A 24,872-nucleotide genomic window follows, 5' to 3' on the forward strand; every position below is an offset into this window, starting at 1 on the left:
GTTTTTAATGAATGTCAAAATCTTATAAAAAAAAGTCAAAATCTGCTCTAATTGTTTCTGAATACTTCCAGTTGACTTGTTAATCCATTTTTCAATAATTTAGAAATTTAGAGTGTGTTCGGATACGTTGTTTTAAAGCAATTTTATATTTAAAGCATTTTTGAAATCCTAGTGATTTTTGTCAATTCCACCTATTTACCGAGAATTTGACAATTCTCCATCTCTTGTGCACGATCGTTTTCTTCGTTCACTCTCCTCACGTTCTCTTCTTGAAATGCTTCTCCTCTGATTGCCCTTCTTGTGGTGCTTCTCTCGCGTTTAGACCGTTTTACAACAGATCGATCAAAAACAGTACTCGAATTACCTTTTGCAGAACAAAGAAATGATCCAAAGAGGTACCATGTTCATTGGTGCTAGATCATTTGTTATCTTATTTCTGTTGCTTTCTGCTGGACTCATGATATGATTTTGCTGCCATTGAATGAATTTACTATGCGAAACAATTTGCATACCGTTGCAGTGCTCATCGATGTTGAAGCAGAAAGGTTCTTTGCTGTAGTAGAAGACAAGTTTTGAGCTAATTTTTTTTGATGTAGTGGTGCGATTCAGCGACTTTGCAAGCTTCATTCATTCTTCGTCTCTAAAAGTGTATCTTCTAGGTCCTCAAAAGAAGGCCTTAGATATAGCTACGACACTGAGGAATGTTTCAATTGTTTTGGGGGGTTTGTATACAAACTAATTTCATATCTTAGGTAACTAAATATTAATCTTACGCAGTATCATCTTTAATATATTTGGTCGATGGAAAGTAAGGCACAAGAAAGTAAAGGTTTTAACTTGATATTAAAAGTAAAAAGGCAGTGAAAATTATTGACTTTTGAAGATAAATGCTTCAAAACGAAATGATTCCAAAGTAAATTGATGGAAAGTAAGGCACAAGAAAGTAAAGGTTTTAACTTGAAACTTAAATTATAGTCCATTCCAATGTCATGGTTATGTATTTTGGCCTTTGTTTTGGCTGTTGTGCTGTGCCGCGGTTATTGATTTTGGCTGTACTGTGTTGTAGGCCGGTTTTTTTCCTGCTGTTTGGGATATTTGTCGGTGTCTGCCTTCTAGTTTTTTGTTTTTTCAGTACGGCGGTTGAATGGTGTCTGTTCAGAGTTTTTGTTTTGCAGTATTGCTGGTTTTAGCCTGCGTGGCAGCTGGTTTTCTAGGCGGTTGGGGTAGTGAGGCAGGGGTATGCTAGAGTTGTCAGTTAGTCGTCTGTCTGCAGGTATATTTCGACCTCATTATTTTGGTTTTGCGTTTTTATTAAGGGTTGGTTGGTTTGGATTTAGGTGTTCCGTCTATTTCGGTGCCTATTGTATTTTGTTTTTCTCTTTTTCCGCGAGTGGTTGTGCGTCTTGCATATATTCGACAGAGAATAATATTTGCCGTTCAAAAATAAAAAATTTGAAATGTAAAATGTTGAACCTTAAAGAAAATAAAAGACATATTTAGTTTATGAGTAGGCTTAAGAACATAAGTATCCGACCTGTTCTACATAGTCTAAACTGCTTATATATACAGGAAACAAAATGAATGATTTAAGTGATAGAGCACGTTCGTGACAGTTATTTTGTTAAACCGTTAATTTCTATCGACCAATGGACTTTGTTTACTCCGCCTTGTTGTCAACTTCATGCTGTCATTTTTTATGGAAAAATTTAGTAATACCATTATAAGATTTATTTCCAGAAACTCACTTGTGCTGCATAGATTCCTCACTTGATGTATATTTCTGCATCACTCTTACATAATATCGACCAAATACTTTCGATGCAATTTATTTTACTTGTCTTCGCATCATTCTTCCTTTTTAACTTACTTTTAAAGCTTTACTTTCCATACAAGTAAGGTCGTCTAGGTTATCAATTAACTCATACGAGAAAAGTGATTTCATTGAATAGAAAATAGATGCAGTCACATATTTGTTACATTACATTCACAAAAGTAAGGTTTTACAATTCGAGAGTTTAGCTCAACTCGTTTTGCCTAGGTAAACTCGACTCGTAAACTCGACTCGAGAACTCATACGAGTTTACCTAAAATTAAAATTAAATAAAATTTATTATTTACATGACATATGTAAACTAATATAATATTGTAAATAGTCCAATAGTGCAAAATATGACTAAATTATAAAGGTTTTCAACCACCATAATAAAGCATTATGTTCAACTAAACATTAAAATACAAAATAAACTTGCAAAATTATAAGTTCCACCACCGGTGTTGCAATCACCGGCGTCGGAATCAGAATAGTTTTCCATCCACCACTATAACCCTAACTGGTATGTGCTCCCCTGTTCATGGTTTGAGAGCTCAGAGAAGAAAGAAAAAGAAACGTTTTATTTCAGGAAGTCATACAACATGTTACGGAAAGGAAACTATTCATTTTTTGGGCTTGAAGAAAAGGAATTGGGCTTTGAAATGAAATGGATCAAAAAATGGCCCAATTTTTCTTAAATTTTTTTTAGACGTAAACTCGGTCGAGTTTATACGAGTTTGCACGAGTTTACCGAGTTTGACCGAGTTAACTCGAGTCAAACTCGTCAAACATTCCGAGTTTACTAGAAATCGAGTTTACCTCCGAGTTAACACGATTTTGGTACCTAAAAACGTAAACTCGGTAAACTCGGCGAGTTAACACTCGATTTGTGGAACGTTGCACAAATGGAACCAAGCAACCATGAAAATATATCTTACATTGATGATGTGCTGAAAACAATCACAAGGTATATATGTGTGTGTAAACAGCCAGGAGCCTGCAATACTTATTACCAACCACACGACCTTACATCAAAATTCTAATATGCCACCAAGAGCAGGCCATTCTAAAATGATTTTCCCAATTCTACCATTAACCATAAATCCACGATTATAGTCTTTTGGTCCATGCCTGATAAGTACAAAGTCTCTTCCTTTGAAAAAGTAATATTCATTCTCAATGTGAGAAGCAAAAGCTGCATCAATTCCATTGATCTTAAAGACAGTACCATGGAAACATGGATAACGAGTGCAAGTGTAGGCGTAGCCATCAGTTATAAGACTCTTGGAGTGATAGTTTATACGTGCATAATAATCTCCTTTGAATAAGAAAGCAGATTTATCGATGTACCTAATGGCACATTCTATTCCATCTTCAAACTCCGTTCCCTTGAGACTAGGAAACATGCCGGTGATTGGAATCGGACCTAAAAGTAACTTGGTCTTTGTTGAATCATGTGGAGAATAGTCTATTCTGGCCTATGAAGCACGGAAAAATAAAAACTTGAAACATGTAATGTTTGTTTGGAATTAGAATTAAAAATATAGCGTGATTTGCACATTAAAAAATATATTATTTTAAAAAAAAAACTATGTTGATAATTGTGACATTTTTTTTTTGAAGAAGCTAAATTAGTCCGCCTAAATTGACACTGGGGAAAATCTTGATAATTGTGACATTATTTACGGTCATGCTTGGTTTGATTCAATTTTATAGTGAAGACCGTCCATAAGGCCTAACGCAATTGAAAATGCTGGTATTATTGGACTGGACACCTATGCCTGCATTTGAACCTAGGATTTCATAGTTGTGTGTAGAGATGTCAAAAATGGGCGGGCTAATGGGCCGATCTATTAGCCCATATTTTGGGCTTGGCCTGGCCTAAAAAACTAGCTCAAAAATGCACCTGGGCTTTTTTCGCTCATGTCCATTTGGCCCATACAAAAGTGGGGTCGGGCCGGCCTGGCACATCGGGCTTCGGCCGGCCCATTATCGATATTTCATTTGATTTTTGTTAAAACAACAATATATTTTTTAAAAAAATTATCAACTAATTTAAAATTTATTAATAAAAAAATAATTCAAATATTAAACTTAATAAATATGAATGAATTTAGCTTAAAGTTTTAAAATTTTAAAGTTTATAAATTATTAATTTGATTTAATTGAAGGAATAATCTAGAGTTTAATTGTTACATTTTAGCAAAAAAATAGTGGTGGGTAACTAATACTTAAAAAAAAAAGTGAATAAATTTTAAAAATACAACATAAACGGCTGAGCAGCCGGACTCTAGAATTTGCGGCCCAATTATAAATGGGCTGGGCCAGTCTAACCCATTTATATAGTCGGGTCTAGGGGTGTAAGTGGTTCGGACAAAATCAACGAAACCGAAAGTCCAAACCGAACCAAACCGAAAAAATATCCGACCTTGTTTGGTTCGGTTTGAAACCGATCCGAACCAATTGAAACCGATCTAATTTGGTTTGGTTCATGGTTTTTCATTTTGAGATCCGTGAAACCGATGAACCAATCCGATGATAACCACACTCCTTATTTTACGAATATTATTCTACCTTACACAAACTTTTGGTTAGGCCTAAAATTAAACATAAAATACTTTTTAATCCATTCACTTTCTCATCTTCTTCTCATCTCATCAGTTGACGATTCACGTTGGAATTTGATTGATTTAGTTTGGATGTTTTTATTTAATTTCATGGCGACCATAATTTCATGATGTTTAAATTTCAGGATGTTTTAATTTCAGTTTGCATGGATTTGTTATTTTGACTATGTTTTAATTTTAGGATGTTCTTTTGGAATTTTTGTGTTTGTTGATGAATGATGCATGTATGGATCATGAATGATTGAAATATTTGAGTTTGATGAAGTTGTTTTTCAAAAATGATGGATGAATGAATCTTGGATCATATGTACGAAATATAAAGTAAGGTTAGTTATAAAAAGTTGTTTGAAAAATAGAGAACATGAAAAAACAAAATATGAAATACAATTACACAAAGATCTATGAAATATTTTGTGAGAATATGATTTTTTTTAATTGTATTTTTAAATAAACTGATCAACCGAACCAATCCAAAACGAACCAAACCGATTAATTTGGTTCGGTTTCTTTTTTGAAAAACAATGAAAACCGAACCAATCCAAACTGAAAACCGAATTGTTGTTGAATGATCGATCCGTTCGTATGCGTGGCTGAGAATTTGTTATTGAGAGTTTTTGTGTGTTGGTATAGGACCAATTGGAATGAATGGTGGAGTTGTTGAGGTGTGAAAATTACATTTCGCGAAAATTGGTTTTTACGTGTTCTTGAGAAATCGGAAAGAAATTGTGCTCTTGATCCAAAGATTTTGGCTGCAGCTTTTCAGATGTGTTTGTCATAAATTCAGTGCAGTCCCCTTCCAATGATTGGAACAGTACTATATATAGTGACCAATTAGGGTAAAATGAAATTTCACTGGACCAAAGTGCCCCTGACTTGGGCAGCAAGAACCTTGAGGACAAAATGACTAAAAGGACCAATTAACTAAAGAGGAGAATTAAAATAAATAAATTAAACAATAAAACTAAATAATAAAATAAATAATAAAATAAATAAAAAAATAACAACTAAATAAGATAAAAATTACGAACTTAAATTGCGATTAAGAAAAGTAACTGCTTAAAATGTGACTAGAAAAGTTCTAACTAAACAAATTACAAAAAAAGGGGAATGGATCCTCTCCCGTTAAAATTCCTCCTGTATTCTCCTGTGGAGCAATCTTAACCCTCCATTCCTTTTTAATGGCAGATCAACGACTTACAATAAAACCAATTAAATCTGCTGAATTTTTTCCCAACAAACAAAAACTGATGAACATTCCTCACATCCCCTTCTTCACAAACCCATTTTTACTACTGAAGCAGCGGGGGATCTTTTTTTGGTGCACCATCGGTGGTGTTGTTCCACCATCCTTCTCTGTTTTCACTCTTCCTTCCTTCTCACATTCTCTGTATATTTTCTGATGTTGTTTAAGGTTGCTTTCCATTTCTTTTCTTTTTTTGACAAATGCTTTCCATTTCTTGTTGTTCTAATTAACCTAATTTTGAATTTACTTGATGCAAAATGGTTGGGTTGATTATGAATTTCATATTTACTTGTCTCTGGCAGGGTTGAAATAAATTGATTAACCTAGTTCTGATTAGTTGATTATCATTTTTATTTTAGACTTACATGTTTGGAGATAGTTACAATTGCTTGGAAACACTAATTCAGATCATGTCTTGAGAATTGCTTGAAACAACTGATTTTGTTGTTGTTGAAGATGACATGGTTATGATTTTTTACAGAAAGAGTCACGTGAGGGAAGAAAGAGGGAAAAGAAATAGACAGAATTTGTGTTGATTTTAATTGGTTTTGTTGTAAGCCGTTGATCTGCCATTAAAAGGGAATGGAGGGGTGAGATTGTTCCACAGGAGAAAACAGGAGGAATTTTAACAGGAGAGGATCCATTCCCCAAAAAAAGATAAAATATTTAACTGCTTGAATAAAAAATGTTTTAACCAACTAGAATACGAATAAAAATGTTTGACTATTTAAAATAAGACTAAAAATATTTTAACGAGCTAAAATACGAATAGAAATATTCAACTGACTATAAATACGAATAAAAACAAATTGATCGATTTAAAAAGCGGAAAAAACTTTAACTGGTCAAAATTTGGGGTATGACAGATGCCCCTATTTAAGTTTCTTCGTCACGGGGATTTAAAAAATGAATTTTAAATCAACGGATCGAAGAGACTTAAATATTAAGTACACCAATTTTGACCAGTTGAAATACTGAGAATGCAATGATTATGAATGATATGGATGCTTTGTGATGCAAGTATGAATGCAAAGACGACGAAGATAAACTGACTGGGGATAAACTGATAGGTTCACTGGGGAGGAAAAAAGCTTTCTATAACCAACTACCGTGGTAAAGACGAACATGCGGAAGATAAAACTTGTCTATTAATGACGAAAATACAGAAGATAAAGCTTGTCTATTACCAACTGTCGTGGTAAAGACGAAAATACAGAAGATAAAGCTTATCTATTACCAACTACCGTGGTAAAGACGAATACATGAAATAAAGCTGAGCAGACACTGGGATAACACTTGAGAAGATAAAAACTGACATTCCGTCTTCCGACCAAACGGGGAATGAAACACTTGATATTCCGTAATCCGACCAAGCGGGGAATGAAACACTTGATATTCCGTAATCCGACAAACCGGGGAATAAAAATCTTGACATTCCGTAATCCGACAAACCGGGGAATAAAAATCTTGACATTTCGTCTTCCGACCAAGCGGGGAATGAAACACTTGATATTCCGTAATCCGACAAACCGGGGAATAAAAATCTTGACATTCCGTCTTCCGACCAAGCGGGAAATGAAACACTTGACATTCCGTCTTCCGACCAAGCGGGGAATGAAACACTTGATATTCCGTAATCCGACAAACCAGGGAATAAAAAACTTGACATTCCGTCTTCCGACCAAGCGGGGAATGAAACACTTGATGATAACGATTGAGTGACATCTTGTTATCTGACAAAACAGGAAACGACACTTCTGACAAGAAAAAGATTGGGTGATATCTCGTTATCTGACAAAGCAGGGGATGACACCTTTGTGAAGGTAAAAACTGGCTGACATCTCGTTTTCTGACAAAGCAGGGGATGACACTTTTGTGAAAGTAAAAATTGGTTGACATCTCGTTTTCTGACAAAGCAGGGGATGACACCTTTGTGAAGGTAAAAACTGGCTGACATCTCGTTTTCTGAAAAAGCAGGGGATGACACCTTTGTGAGATACAATTGAAATAAGACACTGGGTGATAATGCAACCATGTATAAAATGATATTTGTATGCGTACTATATGCATGAATGAATGAATGAATGCATGTATGAATATGTATGAGATTTAAATGATAATATAATTGGAAGACTGGTGAGACAAGATTGGGCAGGTAGAATAGGAACTGGACCGACATCGCAGTACAAATACTTTGCAATCTTCAATGGGGATAACATTACTGAAGATGAGTCAAACACTGTCGGGGTAAAGCCCACTGACTGGGTAAATCTCTTCAAACAAAACATTGATGGGGTAAAGCCCTATAATCAAACCATTGATGGGATAAAGCCCAATAATCAAACCACTTGAAGGGGAAAGAAGCCCATTTATCAAACTACATGCAAAAGACACCATTAACCAAACACAGACAGAAGTCGTCATTCATCAAACCACATGCAGAAGTCGCCATTCATCAAACCACAGGCAGAAGACGCCATTATCAAACCACAGGCAGAAGTCGTCATTCATCAAACCGCCGGCAAGAAGTCGCCATTTGTAAGCGAGCACAAAGTGCATTCTTTCCATTTGTCCCACTTGAACTGTGATGCCTCTGTCTCTTTTGTATATATATTTTTTTTTAAAATCCCTAACTTTTGCCTGGATCGCCCTTTCGGGTTTTTAATCCACCGGAAATATACTTTTTTTTTGTATGCCCCTAATTTTTGCCTGGACCGCCCTTTCGGGTTTTCAATCCACCGGGACGCTCATTTTTGCCTAAGCCGCCCTTTCGGGTTTTCGACTTAGCGAGCTCTTTTTTTTTTTGTATTCTTTTTTCTTTTTTTCCTTTTTCCTTTTTTTTTTTGACAGAGGTCATCTCACAGCTTTTGGTCATGCTTACCCTGCAGAGTTTAACTGTCATTGAGACGAATGTTGATGTATGTTTCTACTACTCATAAGTTCAAAGAAGATGTACCTGTTGTTTATGCTATTCAAGAGACATTAAAAAAGTTTTAAAATTTTTGCTTTAAGTATTCACATCAAAAATAGAAGAAAAGTATACAAACAGAATAAATGAGAATTTCAAATAAATGGGCACGGGCTCAAATTAGATGTAAAGGAGTGATGACCTGCCAAAGGCGTGGTTCCACGGATTTAAAAAAAGTTTGGAAAATGGTAATTATATTGGAAAAGGTACATTGAACACAATAACCGCTATGCTCTCTAACAACTTTGGATTCCTCTGTTCCGAGTCTTTGATTTGCAGGTGCTACATATCAGAGGTCCTTTGACAGTTAAGATACCCCAGATGAATCATATCTGAATTGATGCAGTTACCTTGCCATAAATCGGAGGTCCTTTGACGGCTGAAATTCCCCAAGTGAGTCATGTCCGACCAGATGCAGCTACTTTGTCACAATCCTTAATTTTTGCATAGGTCGCCCTTGCGGGTTTCAAACTATCAGGATAAACATTCATTTTTTTTTTTATCATTTTTCACTTTTTTTTTATGTCTCTAACTTTTGCATGGACCGCCCTTTCGGGTTTTCAATCCATCGAGACGCTCTTTTTTGCCTAAGCCGCCTTTTTAGGTTTGCGACTTATCGAGCCTTTTTTTTACATGTCTCTAACTTTTGCATGGATCGCCCTTTCGGGTTTTCAGTCCATCGAGACGCTCTTTTTGCCTAAGCCGCCTTTTTAGGTTTGCGACTTATCGAGCTTTTCATTTTGACAAAGTATTTCTTGACTGCATTGGCATTCACAGGACATACAAGTTTGTCACCATTTTTTGTAATTTGGCATCCATTTGCCCCTGGAATCAGGTAACATATTTTTGAGCATAGAGCCACTTTCTTGATATTCACGGGGACAAACCTTCTTTGTCGAATACTTGATTTATCCTTTTGATATAACTGTCCATGGCACATGGCAGTAACACTTTTAAACTCAATCAAGCTTAGCTTTCATTGGAACTTCCGTTGATGGAACTTTGATCTCCATGTGGGGCACTGCCTTTATATTGTATACTGAGGGATGGTGGGGGGGTTGCCCCTGTTAAAATGTGCATTTGAAGTACGATATCCCTGTAAGGCAGATGGTAGCATCTCATGCTAGTCTTTGTACATGAAAATCCTCTTCTGGACGATCTTTCTTGATATTTGCAGCTTCGGCGGACAAGATGCCCCAGTAGGCAATAATCTCATTGGGAAACTTTCATCTTCCCTTTTTCAGCCTCAGACATAAGGAACTAAAAGTCGAGAGAGAGTACAGGGTTAAAGTGTTCAACGGGTTTATTAATGCATGATTTGATTATTGATATAAACATTATGGTTATGCAGATATATGGAAATGATTAAAGAAAAAGAATTTTTTGGTTTTTTGTATTACCATTTTTCCAGAAAAAGCACAAAATAAAAACAAAGTCGGGATCAAAGCGACCTTTTAATTAATGATGAAAATACATAAAGCAAAAAAACCCTAAACAAGTTCACTCCCGTCTCGGGTGGGACGAAAGGATTTTTTTGAAAAACATAAAACAACAAACAAGCATATTGATTGAACAAATGAGTAGTAAAAATAAACATCAGCAATGACCCAAATGCAGCTAAACCTTCCATGTATCAACATTAGATACCAAGATCCGATAGCGGATTAACTTGCATGTCAGAATCCAAACTTAGAAAGGCAGGAGATCGGCTTCAAATAAATCTTGGACTGCATTCTTGAAAGCGTAACAGTGCTCAATGTCATGACCTAACGCCCCTTGATGGAAGTCACATGAGAGATCAGCTCTAAACTGTGGTGGCAACTTTTTAGGCATTGGAGAAGGTGGTTTAGTTTGGACAAGGTTCCTCTTAAGCAAATCGGGAAACAGCTCCGCATATTTCATTGGAATTGGATTAAATTTAGTTCTTGGAGTCTGTTGTCTAGGCTGTTGCTGATACTGCTGTTGATATGGTTGAAACTGGGGTTGATAACCCGAATTTTGGCCAGCATTCATGATAGGCATAACAGCGGCAACAGGGTGATAAGCCAGATACTGGTGTTGAGGCTGACTTTCCACTACACTCATTTCCTGGTCTTCCTCCTCTGAAACATCAGTGGGAACACCTTTTTTAACCAAACGTCCTTCGCGGACCCCTTCTTCAACAAGCATACCGGTGGTCATCATTTCTTTGAAGTTCCTGAGTGGACTTGCAACCATATACTCATAATAGAACTGGTCCAGAATATTCAGGAAAATGTTGGTCAACACTTTCTCATTTAGAGATGGACGGACTTGAGCGGCAAAATCTCTCCACCATTGGGCATATGCTTTGAAGGATTCATTATCATTCTGGGTCATAGCCCGCAGTTCATCTCTATCTGGGTCCAAGTGCAAGTTGTAGTTGTATCGTTGGACGAAAGCATTGCCCAAATCTTTGAAAGTTTTGATATCAGCACGGCTTAGGCCCGTGTACCACTTCAAAGCGGCACCAGTCAGGCTATCTTGGAAACAGTGAATAAGAAGCTTATCATTGTCGACTTGTGGGGACATCTTTCTGGCGTACATCGTCAAATGGTCCTTAGGGCAAGTATTCCCTTTGTACTTCTCAAAATCAGGGACCTTGAATTTGGGTGGCATCACGACATTTAGTACCAAGCAGAGATCATAAGCACTTTCCCCGAACAGTTCTTCCCCACGGAGAGCTTTCAATTCCAACTGCATTCTATCAAACTTTTCTCTCAGTTCTTCTACCTGGTTGTATGCGACCACATTTCCTGAGTGATAGATGGGTTCATGGTTCCGCTGAGTAGTATGAATCAAAGGAGCTGAGTAGGTCATAACAACTTGAGGGATCAAAGGGCCTGATTGTTGCACAAAAGGAGCTTGAACCTTAGAGACATCGGGACGGAATACTTCACCAGAACTTAAAGGTGTACTCCAAAGATAACCTTCCAGCATAGAATGTTGAGAAGTACTAATAAACACTGTTGAAATCGGGCTAGTGGAAGTAGCCGTGTGAGCTAGAGTGCTGCCGATAGGAAGAGACGATGACTGACTCTGTGCAACCGTCATCAAAGATACTAAGTTCCTCAAAATCTCATTTTCAGCCCGGAGGGCTGTCACCTCATCACGGAGCTTGTGGTTCTCTTGTTCAAGACCCTCCATTCTGATTTGCCTGAGTGTTGTAGATACGAGCAGACAGTTGGATTGACCTTTTATGGAGAAGACACAATATGAGACATAAACTAGAAACTATGGATGCAAAATGATGCATGATATGTTTATGCAAAAATGTACAATTTTTTTTTTTTGAAGAACTTATCGAAGCTAATTTGTAAACATTGTAGAGGAACATGGTTTCATTTGAAAATTGTAAAGATATCGCAATCGGTTCTTTTTTCAAGAGGTAAGAACGAAACCAAGGACAAAGTTCATTAACAAAAGCAAAAGCTTAGTTAAGATTTTTTTTGAAATTGTATTGCTTGGTGTTCATTCTTACAAGGTCCATACCTTTGATGTTTACAGAAAACGTGGCTAAGTCCTTCAACATTTGATGGAAAAAAGTATTTATGAATGGATGCATGTATGCATGATTATGCATGGAAAGCATGATGAGGATAAGTTCCACAAAGTTGGAGTTTAGGGTACACAACGCCATTTGGTGAGAGCTATGGTTTCCATTTGCACAAGTAACAAGGGTTCTACCAAGGTTCCCGAATTACAACCGCCACAGAACTTTATCGGATACCGAGACAACACTCGGTCCAACATCGTTCGTAGGAAAGTCTAGTTCGAGTGTAGCATCGCGAGTTGTCTAATACCGAGACAACACCCGGTTAGCCACCCGCACTACGTCCTAAAAAGGCCAAGATGGGTTAAGGGTTACTAAAGGTCCTTAGCGTTCAACGGAAACTTAAAAGCAATAGAGTCTAAGCGTGACAACACCCGCCGACATATATCACTTCAAGCTCCTCCGCTAAGCGTGGTTATCTCACGTGTGTCAAGACACGAGAATACTCTCGGTATGGCACTATGAGTCTACCACTCCTATCTTATGTTTCACTCAAGCCCGGGTATAGAGTTTATCTCACCACTCACGTAACAAAGTAAATATTTACAAAACATAAACAAATAATAAAGCACAAAAATAAAGGAAGAAAGGTCGGTTTAACCCGCGTAGGATTTAAGTCCCCAGCGGAGTCGCCAATTTGTAGAACATGATTTTCGGGTGTCAATCCATTAATTGGTTTTGAACCTTCAATCGTTGGACTTTTCGATCTTTATTCGTGGGAAGGGAAAAGATGAATTAAAACCCTTTTTCAAAGACTTTGGATCCGGGGGTTGGTTTCGATAGAGGAAGGTGTTAAGCACCTCTGAAGACCACGGTACTCCGTGGGAACCTCTTTCCTAACTTTATCTTGTGCTAGATTATTTTTATTTGAAAATTATTGTCTAAAACTTAAGTGAAAGAATGGAGGGAGAAGAAGTATGTTTTGTTGTTTTTTATTTGATTTGGAAGGAATGAAATCCTTTGCCTACATACCCTTAAAGAAAAGGGATCAAAACCCAATGTAGTTCGTTCTCAAAATATTTTGTGGGTTAGGTTGATTTTAATTTGTTTTGAAAATGGTTTTAAGAAGGGTTGCGAGACCTCAAGGTATAGAAGAATAAAATGGTGTGAAGTTGGTCAATTTTAATTAAGAAATTTAGTCTAAGTTCAATTAAGATTCATTAGAAATTTGATTAAGAAAATAAAAGGAAAACAACTTGGATTTGGATCCAAGGTTTATTAAGAAAATATTTTGACTTTTTGTTTATTTGATTTTTTTTTTAGATAAAAAGATTTTTCTAAACTAACGGTAAGCTAGCGTAACGACGTGAAAAATAAAGCGGGCGTAAAGCGATAAATAAAGTGGTATGGTGTCGATGCAAGTGTCGGTGTGTGCAATTACTACGCTATTACATTCCTTCCTAGATGCATTCTAAGGCAAGAAATAAAATGCGCAAAAATAAATTACATCAATTCCCTAATTATACACACTAAAATAAATTAAAGATAAATTGCGAGAATTAAAAAAATGCATGAGATTATACTGAAGATGATGCAAAAATATAGCATACCAAAATATTAGATCATGAACCAACAAGGTTTAGAAGAACATCACATACGAAAACAAATATCAACTAAAATGCATGACATTAGGCATATAAAGAAAAATACATGGAAGGCAAGTTTTGAAAACAAATATTAAAGCAACATTAACCAAAAGATGCATGTTATGCAAGTTAAAATCTATAAAAATGCATGAAACCGAATTAAAATATCATATGAGTTTTAAGAATGCATGAGATATAGTTAAAATTTTCTTTAACTAAACCTAAGTACTAAAAAACATGTATGATATTAAAACAAGAGAGTGTATGAAAACAAAATTAAGAAATACCAATGCATGATAATTATCATGCATTGGTATTTTCATAACTTTTTAGCAACTTATTTAAATCTATTATCATGCATATGTATTTCTTAATTTTGTTTTCATACACTCTCTTGTTTTAATATCATACATGTTTTTTAGTACTTAGGTTTAGTTAAAGAAAATTTTAACTATATCTCATGCATTCTTAAAACTCATATGATATTTTAATTCGGTTTCATGCATTTTTATAGATTTTAACTTGCATAACATGCATCTTTTGGTTAATGTTGCTTTAATATTTGTTTTCAAAACTTGCCTTCCATGTATTTTTCTTTATATGCCTAATGTCATGCATTTTAGTTGATATTTGTTTTCGTATGTGATGTTCTTCTAAACCTTGTTGGTTCATGATCTAATATTTTGGTATGCTTTATTTTTGCATCATCTTCAGTATAATCTCATGCATTTTTTTAATTCTCGCAATTTATCTTTAATTTTTTTTAGTGTGTATAATTAGGGAATTGATGTAATTTACTTTTGCACATTTTATTACTTGCCTTAGAATGCATCTAGGAAGGAATGTAATAGCGTAGTAATTGCACACACCGACACTTGCACCGACACCATACCACTTTATTTACCGCTTTACGCCCGCTTTATTTTTCACGTCCTTACGCTAGCTTACCGTTAGTTTAGAAAAATATTTTTATCTCAAAAAAAAATCAAATAAACAAAAAGTCAAAATATTTTCTTAATAAACCTTGGATCCAAATCCAAGTTGTTTTCCTTTTATTTTCTTAATCAAATTTCTAATGAATCTTAATTGAACTTAGACTAAATTTCTTAATTAAAATTGACCAACTTCACACCATTTTATTCTTCTATACCTTGAGGTCTCGCAACCCTTCTTAAAACCATTTTTAAAACAAATTAAAATCAACCTAACCCACAAAAAATATTTTGAGAACGAACTACATTGGGTTTTGATCCCTTTTCTTTAAGGGTATGTAGGCAAAGGATTTCATTCCTTCCAAATCAAATAAAAAACAACAAAACATACTTCTTCTCCCTCCATTCTTTCACTTAAGTTTTAGACAATAATTTTCAAATAAAAATAATCTAGCACAAAATAAAGTTAGGAAAGAGGTTCCCACGGAGTACCGTGGTCTTTAGAGGTGCTTAACACCTTCCTCTATCGAAACCAACCCCCGGATCCAAAGTCTTTGAAAAAGGGTTTTAATTCATCTTTTCCCTTCCCACGAATAAAGATTGAAAAGTCCAACGATTGAAGGTTCAAAACCAATTAATGGATTGACACCCGAAATCATGGTCTGCACCTATCACAGAAATAAACTATTTCCTAATAAAACTTAATAGCGAATAAAAAATAAATAAAATATAAACGACATTAACAAAAATAAACAGAGGTTCATCTTAGAATTCTAACCTAAAAAGATTTAGTTACACATGGTAACTAAAAACAAATTACTAAAGATAAAAACATACCCTAGAAAATCAAGAAGAAGATAGAAACTCTCCCGAAGCTCCAAAGTTGTCTTCCTCTTGAACTACCACAGTTATGAAATAGAATTTCTGAATGAGGAAGGCTGATATCTATAGTGAGAGTTTCTACTTGGGTTTGGGCTAAAAGTGTGGTCTTTACCCAACACGGAAGCAGGAAAAGACAGTTGCGCCCCACATTTTTGCATGCACGAGGCACATTCCAGATGCCCTAGGCGCATGTGAGTGCATCACATTGCATGCCCTAGGCGCATGGTGGATGCAATAGGCACATGAGATGTGAATTTCATGCCCTAGGCTCATGGCATCTGTTTCCTGGGCCCAATCCCTAATTTTCCGTCGTTTTTAGGTCTTCATCTTCAAATAACTTTCCTCGAAACTTTGGGAACATAATTCCTACCATTTGTAAGTCTTCTGAGGCCTCTTGAATCTTCTTTCTTGTTATCCTAAATCTTTACATTTCTCGGGAAAACTAGAATTACAGACTCAAATATAGAAAACATTACAAAAGTATCGAAATCATATGCAATTATTCTAACAATGCTCCTTTTTGCTGCTAAATCCTACGGAAAATAACTGAAAAACATGCTAAGAATAACGTAAGATGATATGTCTTCAATGTCAACAAATGAGTTCAATTTTGAACGCGGTCTTCGCCAAGGCAATCCCCTATCTCTGTTTCTTTTCTGAATTGGGGCGGAGGGCCTTAATGCCATGATGAATGCTATAACCAATGCTGATCTTTTCTCTGGTTATAAGGTAGGACGCTTTGAGAGGGTCGTTTCTTGATTATCTGAATGGAAGAGTCGTAATTTATCTATGGGTGGCTGTTTAGGCCATCTGAAGTCTGTTCTGTCTTCTCTCCCGGTCTACTTCCTTTCCTTTTTCAAGGCTCCTCCAGGTATCATTACTTCCCTTGAATCTATTTTCACTTTTTTTTTGGGATGTGAGGACTCTGGTAAAATATCTTGGATAAATTGGAACACTATATGTCTCAAAAAGGAGGATAGGGGTTTGGGGGTCAGGAGGATTAGAGAATTTAATCTGTCATTACTTGGCAAATGGTGTTGGAGGTTAAAAGAGGAAAAAGGTTGCTTGTTGTATAAAGTCTTAGCTGCGAGGTAAGGAGGAACTATAGGTACTGGGGTAGATTAGCGTCGATGTGGTGGAATAATTTGTTTTGCATCCAAGTAGGCGTTGGAGAGGGGGTTAGAGGTTGGGCTACTGATCACTTACGACGAGAGGTGGGGGATGGTGTAGGAACTTTATTTTGGCGGGATCCTTGATTAGAGGGAGGTATTTTGAAGAATCGATATAGTCATCTTTTTTATCTTTCAGTTAACAAATTGGCGACTGTGCCGGACATGTTTTCTCTAGGATGGGGGAGGGCGGCGAGGCGTGGAATTGGAGTCGTAGGTTGTTGGCTTGGGAGGAAGAATTATGGAGTGAATGTTGTGCTCTTTTATTTCCAATTGTTTTGCAGGCTAATGTGAATGACAGGTGGACTTGGCAACTTCATGTCTCTTTAAGATACAATGTTGCTAGTGCCTACAACTACTTAACATCAAGGGATCAAACTTTCAACAATAACCTTTTTTCAACCATTTTGCACAAGGAAGTTCCTCTAAACATCAACATTTTCACATGGCGCTTACTGCGTAACCGACTTCCAACTTGCGACAACTTAATCAGGAGAAGGATTCTTCAACCGAACACATCTCTATGTTCAGGCGGCTGTGGGTTGGAGGAGAATATTGATCATCTCTTTTTGCATTGCATGTTTTATGGTCAAATTTGGTATGCTATTTATACTTGGCTCAGATTGGCTTCAGTCAAGCCAGCGACATTTCATGAACACATTATTCAATTTCGATCGCTGGGTGGCTTTTCAAAAACCTTTTCCTCTTCCTTCTACTTGATTTGGCTCTATTGTATTTGGATAATTTTGTGTGAAAGGAACTCTAGAGTCTTCCAACAAAAAGGGGCTACTATTAATCAACTTTTAGACACAATTAAGTTACAATCCTTCTGGTGGTTGAAGGCAAATCATCCTAATTTTGCTTTTCATTACCATACATGTTGGCTTCACCCTCATTTGTGTTTGGGGGCTGTTACTTAGCTTCTTTTTGTTTCGTCTCTTTTAATTTTGTGTTTCTAAACGAAGCTTATGTGGCTTTAGCACTAGTTTTTTTTGGACTATTGATGTAACTCATACTTTTTTCCTTAGTTCTCTTTAGGCACTCCTTGTGCTTACGAGACTAATTGTTTTGATTTTTAATTCTATTTTAGCTTTTTTTTTAAAAAATATTGGAAATCTAAACTGAGTCAATCCATTGTGACACATGTCGAATATTTGTTCTTTGTGGAATCCTTAACATATAACTTAAGATATATTTAGCTGAATTGTATATTGTCACAACTCTAAAAGTTAAAAACAACAGATCTGACACTCGAAATTCATAGGTTAAAGTCTTGTTAATACTCTTAAAAAAGATAAATATAATAAATACTATTTGAGTTTTAAGATTTTACCGCATTGAAGCGGGGCATCAACACTGCATCCTAAATTTGTTATACCGTCAGACAAATAAGCATCACATCCCCTCTGAAAGTGACTAAAGCATCATATATGTGGCCCATATGGAAGCTGTCAAGAAGCAACCAAGCTCCATTATTGAAAAGAAGCTATGCCACATATAGTAACACTAGTAAATTACTTTTCAAATAATGTAGTTCTGTTTTGATCATTTATAGTTACAAATCCTTAAAAATTTCAACGCGTGATTCACCAGTAAACCAATCAATTATTGTAAAGAAAGTGCCACGAAATCAACGCTTTAAGTTCCTTGTTCATAATATTAATATACCCTTTTTTTTAAGTGATAGATTCACGTTGCCATATCCAATCCTCTAAACACTTGTATATTCAGATGGCTAGTAGCAGCAACTCATCTTCAGCTCTTGTGACTTCTTCAAGAAGAAATTATTATGATGTGTTTGTCACCTTTAGAGGTGAAGACACTCGCAACAATTTCACTGATTTTCTTTTTGATGCCCTTGAAAAAAAAGGCATTATGGTATTTCGAGATGACACTAATCTTCAAAAAGGTGAATCTATAGGACATGAGCTTCTTCGAGCAATCGAAGGATCTCAGATTTACGTTGCGGTCTTTTCAAGGAACTATGCTTCCTCAACATGGTGCTTGCAAGAATTAGAAAAGATTTGTGAATGCGTTAAGGAATCAGAAAAACATGTTTTTCCTGTTTTCCTTGATGTTGATCCTTCTGAGGTGCGAAAGCAAACTGCGATTTACTGTGAAGCCTTTGCCAAACATGAAAAAAGATTCCAACAAGACTCTCCAATGGTGTCAAGATGGAGGGAAGCTCTAAAGCAAGTGGGGAATATCTCTGGTTGGGATCTACGCGATAAGTAAGTAAATTATGGTGAATACTTTTCAAATTATAGTTGTCTCATTTTTTTGGTAGAAAATATAGGGGGTGAGGGGATAGTGCCCGAGTTCAAAGCAAAAATTCAAAGAGTAATTAAGAAATAATATACATTTACCTCCCTCCAAAAACACCGAGACTGAAACCCAAAACCTCATATTCGAAGGCATGTTATTTTTTTAATCTCTAGAACAAACACCTGGAGTTCAAACTATAGTTTATTAAAAGTAGAAAAACATGTGTTATTTTGTTTAGTGTTTTTATTTTTATTTTCGTATGCGATGATTTAGTGCCATTGATAAACTTTTTAAACTTTCAGGCCGCAATCTGTAGAGCTTGAAAAGATTGTTCAAAAGATCTTGAATATATTGAAGTGCAAATCTTCATTCATTTCAAAAGATTTGGTTGGGATAAATTCTCGTATAGAAGCATTACAAAATCATTTACTTTTGGACTCGGTTGATGGTGTTCGTGCTATAGGAATTTGGGGGATGGGAGGAATAGGGAAGACAACCCTTGCTATGGATTTATATGGCCAAATCTCTCATCGATTTGATGCATCCTGTTTCATTGATGATGTAAGCAAAATTTATAGATTACATGATGGTCCACTCGATGCACAAAAGCAAATCCTATTTCAAACTCTCGGCATAGAACACCATCAAATATGCAATCATCACAGTGCAGTAGATTTGATAAGTCGTAGGCTACGTTGTAAAAAGGCCCTTCTGATTCTTGATAATGTGGATCAAGTTCAACAATTGGTAAAACTAGCTGTGCATCGTGTATGGTTAGGTGCAGGTAGTAGAATTATTATCATTTCTAGAGATGAGCATATATTGAAAGAGTATGGGGTGGATGAAGTTTACAAAGTTCCACTTTTGACTCGGACAGAATCTCACAAGTTATTTTGTCGAAAAGCTTTCAAAGTTGAGAAAATTATTATGAGTAATTCTGAAAATTTGGTAGATGAGATACTGCATTATGCTAGAGGTCTACCATTAGCAATTACAGTATTGGGCTCATTTTTGTTTGGTCGTAGTTTGGTTGAATGGAAGAGTGCATTGGCTAGATTGAGAGAAAGTCCAGATAATGATGTCATGGATGTGCTGCAGTTAAGTTTTGATGGTCTAAATCATACGGAAAAAGAAATATTTCTTCACATTGCTTGTTTTTTCAACGGTAAGTCCGAGAAAATTGTTAAAAACATTTTAAATTGTTGTGGATTTCATGCTGATATTGGATTAAGTGTTCTCATTGAGAAATCACTTATAAGCATAGAAAATGGAGGAATTGGTAGTGCTGCAGGAATTAGAATACATTCTTTGTTGAAAGAGCTAGGAAGAAAAATTGTGCAAGAGCAAAGAAAGTGGAGCAGGGTGTGGTCCAAAAAACAACTCTACAATGTTATGAATGAGAAAATGGTGAAGTTTCTGTTTAGAAATAAATAAATATATTTCCATTTTATTGAAAACTATAAATATTGAAAGTAATCTTTTTATTTTTTTTTTATTTTTTGCAATGCTTTAGGAAAAGCATGTTGAAGCCATATGTTTGTATAATGTTGAGGCGGACGTTGAACACTTGTCAAAACTGAGTAATCTTAGATTGCTCATGATAGCCCGTGGGAATATCTCAGGAAGCCCATCAAGTTTTTCAAACGAATTAAGATATTTTCGGTGGGAGGCATATCCTTTCAAGTATTTGCCCTCAAGTTTTCACCCCAATGAACTTGTAGAATTGAAGTTGACGGAGAGCAAGATTAAACAACTATGGAAAAACAAGAAGGTATTATAAATTCTCTTATTATTAATGTTTATCTTAGAAATATAAACAAATTCAAAACAATTCTCTTATAGTCAAACTAATGGCTCTATTTTTGTTGGTTTATCATGTCACAGTATCTTCCCAATTTGAGGACATTGGATCTAAGCAACTCCACAAAGCTAGAAAAGATAATAGATTTTGGAGAGTTCCCAAATCTTGAGAAGCTAAATCTGAAAGGATGTAAAAAACTAGTGGAGTTGGATCCATCTATTGGACTTCTAAGAAAGCTTGTTTACTTGAATTTGGAAGATTGCTATAATCTAGTAAACATACCCAACAACATATTTGGTCTTAGCTCTCTTGAAAATCTTAATATGAATGGCTGTTCCAAAGTGTTTAACAATCCAATACATTTGAATCAAAAGAGGCATGATATAACTGAAAGTGCATCACATTCCCGATCAACGTCCTCTGTTGTCAAATGGACCATGTTGCCCCACCATTCATCACTTCCCACTCCCAAGACAAACACATATGTGTTGCCATCCTTGCATAGATTATTTTCTTTGCGTAATGTTGACATTAGCTTTTGCCATCTAAGTCAAGTGCCTGATGCAATTGAATGTTTACATTGGCTAGAAAGATTAAATTTAGGGGGAAACGATTTTGTGACATTACCTAGCCTGAGGAAGCTTACCAAACTTGTATATTTAAACTTGGAGCATTGCATGTTGTTGGAATCTTTGCCTCAACTTCCTTTTGCTACCACCATTGGGCGGGAACAAGATGAGAACAAATATTGGTGGCGGGATCATTATGCAATGAAGCTGAAAAAATATGAGTGGGTTACAGGATTGGTCATTTTCAACTGTCCAAAATTGGGTGAGAGGGAATGTTGCAGTAGCATGACATTTTCATGGATGATGCAATTCATTAAGGCAAACCAACAATCCTACTTTGATAAGATTCAAATTGTTAGTCCAGGAAGTGAAATACCAAGTTGGATCAACAATCAGAGCATCGGTGGTTCAATACAAATAGACGAATCTCCAATTATGCATGACAATAACAATAATATCATTGGCTTTGTATGTTGTGCAGTATTTTCCATTTTAATAAAATGCTTATCACGGTGTACATTTATGATAATGAATGGCAATAACATTCGTATCTATAATCCAGCAATTCTCGATGAAAGTATTGTTACGGCCAAATCAAGTCACCTATGGATAATCTACTTCCCCCGAGAGTGCTATCATGAATTTGGAAATATCCATTTTAAAATTACAGAATATTCAGGCATGAAGGTGGAGAGTTGCGGGTATCGTTGGGTAGGTAAACAAGACCTACAAGAGTTCAACTTAGCAATGATGAATCACGAAAAATCCTTGGCTCGGAAATGCAAGATTTTGGCAATTGAAGATGAGACACAACCGCAACTGCAACCAGAACAAGTCATAACTACTTCACAGAGAAGAAAGTCAACAAGTGATAACAAGTCAACTGCAAAAACAATCTCTGTTGTCAACCGCAAGCAGAGGTACTGAAGATAATTCAAAAGAATCTTGTTAACTATATATTATTCATTTTTTTCCATTATTTTGTTGGCAGAAGTGAAACTTTGTTTTTCTGATTTGCATTTTAGACTGAATTTTATTATTTGTGGGGTGGGGGTTTTAAATTTGTGTTAGGTTGTAATTTCCATGCTGTTTCCGCTGTTTGTGTCTGTGTTTCATATACAACAACATTTTAAGGAACAGTTTATCACTGAAATCCGCATTCATGTCATCCACAGAAAAAAATCTCGAACCTCCATATCAGCCAAAGAAACAGAAGTATCCGTGGAGGTACCAAATTCACCTGTTGCAGATGAAGTTTCTAATGAATTTCCTTTAGCTGAAGTTCGAACAAGTGAAGATTCATCTCTTAAGTCCGATCCCAACGCTGGTTTTACGAAAGCCAGACGTTCAAAACCTGCGAGGAAAAGCGAGATGCCTCCTGTAAAGAATGAGGATTTGGTTCCCGGGGCAGCTTTTACTGGGAAAGTAAAATCTATCCAACGGTTTGGTGCGTTTGTTGATTTTGGAGCTTTCACGGACGGACTTGTTCATATTTCAATGTTGAGTGATAGCTATGTAAAGGACGTTGCAAGTGTGGTGGCTGTTGGACAAGAAGTTACGGTGAAGGTGATTGAAGTGAATGCTGAAACTAAGCGTATATCTCTATCCATGCGTGAAAAAGCTGATGCTGGTAATCGTAATGATGCACCAAACAATACAGAGAAATCCGGCCCTGAGAGGAGGGATTCTTCGAAATCTGGTCCAAGGAAAGATAGGAAATCACAAAATTTGTTGTAGGTTAGGAGTTGCAGGGTACGGTGAAGAATGTGATGAGGAGTGGTCCGAAGGGGAGGAAGGATTTCTACCGTAAGCTGAGGAAGATGGCGATGGATTCGGGAATATAATGGGAAAATCTTTGTTGGAGATTGGTCAAGAAGTTAGCGTACGAGATTTGCGTATCACAAGAGGACAAGCGACGTTGATTACGAAGAAGGAAGGAGCTAGTTCATTGGTCGGTTCCTCAACAACTGTTGCGGATGATGAAAGCGACCAAGGAAGTGTTATAAATGGTGCCACTGAGAAGGAAACCGAAGCGGCTTCTGAAAGTTTAGCTGTTGAAGGGGATTATACATACACACTTATATGAGGAGCTATTCAGATAGATATCGCAACAAGCAATGTCGAAACTGACTCACTGGTTGAAGTGGCTGATGAAAGTGTAACAGAAAGTGGAATTGATCAAATCGTTTGCGAAGATAAACAACAATCATAAACTGATAATGGAAAGGAAGAATTTGCACCTGTAACAGAGACAGTTGAACCTGGCCCTGTTATCACAGAATCCTCAAGAAGGAGAAGGTTCTTGTTTTCTATCTCACTTTCTATGCTAATTTACCGCATTCGTATTTTACATATGGAAATACTAATTATATGTCGTTTTCTGAAATTACAACTAAAATCAATCATATTTTTTTGCAATAACTTACCAAATAATATTTCCTTTCCATTTCAAGTAGATGACGATGTTGGAGCTGTTCCTGAGAACAATGAGATTGATGCTAGTTTGACTGGACAAAGTGATGATTTGTCTCCTGAGGGAAGCTTGAATAAAGGTTATGCTAGTTTCCTTTTCAAATCCGTCTTGCCTGACAATCAGTGTTGTCAATCCCATATCGCAGAAAATAGCAGTTTGTTCAAATTCCGCTATGCAATAGCATTACAGCCCCACTATAGCTGCTATATGAACAATAGCGTTATGTTCACATTCCACTATGCTATAGCACTATAGCGCCACTATGTAACAACACTAGATTGAATTTTGGTTAATGAATTGAAATTGATAGCAAGTTTTATGAATATCCTGTCTATTTGATCTTTATGTAAATACCACATAATGCATGATATTGTACTCCTTTCATTGCATATATGATCCCAATCAATCAACTTTATGCAAACCAAAGCAATGGAATGACATCATTATAGTTAGCTTATTTAACTTTGAATCATCTATCGACAGATGTAACAGAAGAAAACGATCAAAGTTCCCTCTCCTGATAGTCCTACAACTGAAGAAGCGCCATAATAAAACACAGTTAAAGGTGAAGGCCTTTACCAATTCTGATGAACAAACTAGCATTACTGCTTCAGATGAAGGCCTGAGAAAAGGTTGCGATTTCATCTTATTTGCTTCATATTTCAACTCTTAATTTTCTACATCAAACCGAAGTAAATGTGATAGCAGACTTGAATTTATACATATATTCATACTGTTTGGCCCCTTTTGGATTGACTTATTTGAACATATATACTGATATAAGAACTTGTGAGACTGTTTGGAAGAATTTATGGAAACAACTCATGACATGTCCATAAAAGCCGTTTTCAGCTTATTTCCATAAGCTGTCTAAAAAAGCTTATGAAAATAGCTTATAGCTTATATGAAAACAGTATGAGTTCATTTTATCTTTTGTTATAAAAATAGATTACACATACACACTTATATGAGGAGA

At 36.1% G+C, this 24,872-nt stretch overlaps 3 protein-coding genes across 4 annotated transcripts; 1 reads left to right on the forward strand and 2 right to left on the reverse strand.

The window, feature by feature from the left end:
• Positions 1-2,841: 2,841 nt before the first annotated feature.
• LOC146917091 (albumin-2-like) lies at positions 2,842-5,860 on the reverse strand. Its single transcript, XM_085721818.1, has 2 exons — positions 5,762-5,860; positions 2,842-3,288 (listed from the first exon to the last, which is right to left on the reverse strand). Exons 1-2 carry the CDS (start codon positions 5,858-5,860, stop codon positions 2,842-2,844), a joined length of 546 nt encoding a protein of 181 aa, XP_085577944.1.
• Positions 5,861-10,337: 4,477 nt separating this feature from the next.
• On the reverse strand, positions 10,338-11,813 carry LOC146917092 (uncharacterized). The gene has a single exon (XM_085721819.1). The coding sequence runs from the start codon at positions 11,811-11,813 to the stop codon at positions 10,338-10,340; it is 1,476 nt and encodes a 491-aa protein (XP_085577945.1).
• Positions 11,814-18,466: 6,653 nt separating this feature from the next.
• On the forward strand, positions 18,467-24,219 carry LOC146917093 (disease resistance protein RUN1-like). 2 transcript variants are annotated; one of them, XM_085718895.1, is made up of 6 exons: positions 18,467-19,019; positions 19,356-20,460; positions 20,567-20,824; positions 20,938-22,343; positions 22,495-23,721; positions 23,880-24,219. In XM_085718895.1, exons 1-5 carry the CDS (start codon positions 18,520-18,522, stop codon positions 22,499-22,501), a joined length of 3,276 nt encoding a protein of 1,091 aa, XP_085575021.1. In that variant the 5' UTR covers positions 18,467-18,519; the 3' UTR covers positions 22,502-23,721; positions 23,880-24,219. The 2 variants fall into 2 exon arrangements, with proteins under 2 accessions (XP_085575021.1, XP_085575020.1); XM_085718894.1 differs by having other exon boundaries at positions 22,599-23,721.
• Positions 24,220-24,872: the final 653 nt, after the last annotated feature.

The sequence above is a fragment of the Medicago sativa genome, chromosome 6, assembly GCF_051527215.1.
Source record: "Medicago sativa cultivar Bolivia chromosome 6, Bolivia_mono, whole genome shotgun sequence".
NCBI lineage: Eukaryota > Viridiplantae > Streptophyta > Magnoliopsida > Fabales > Fabaceae > Medicago > Medicago sativa.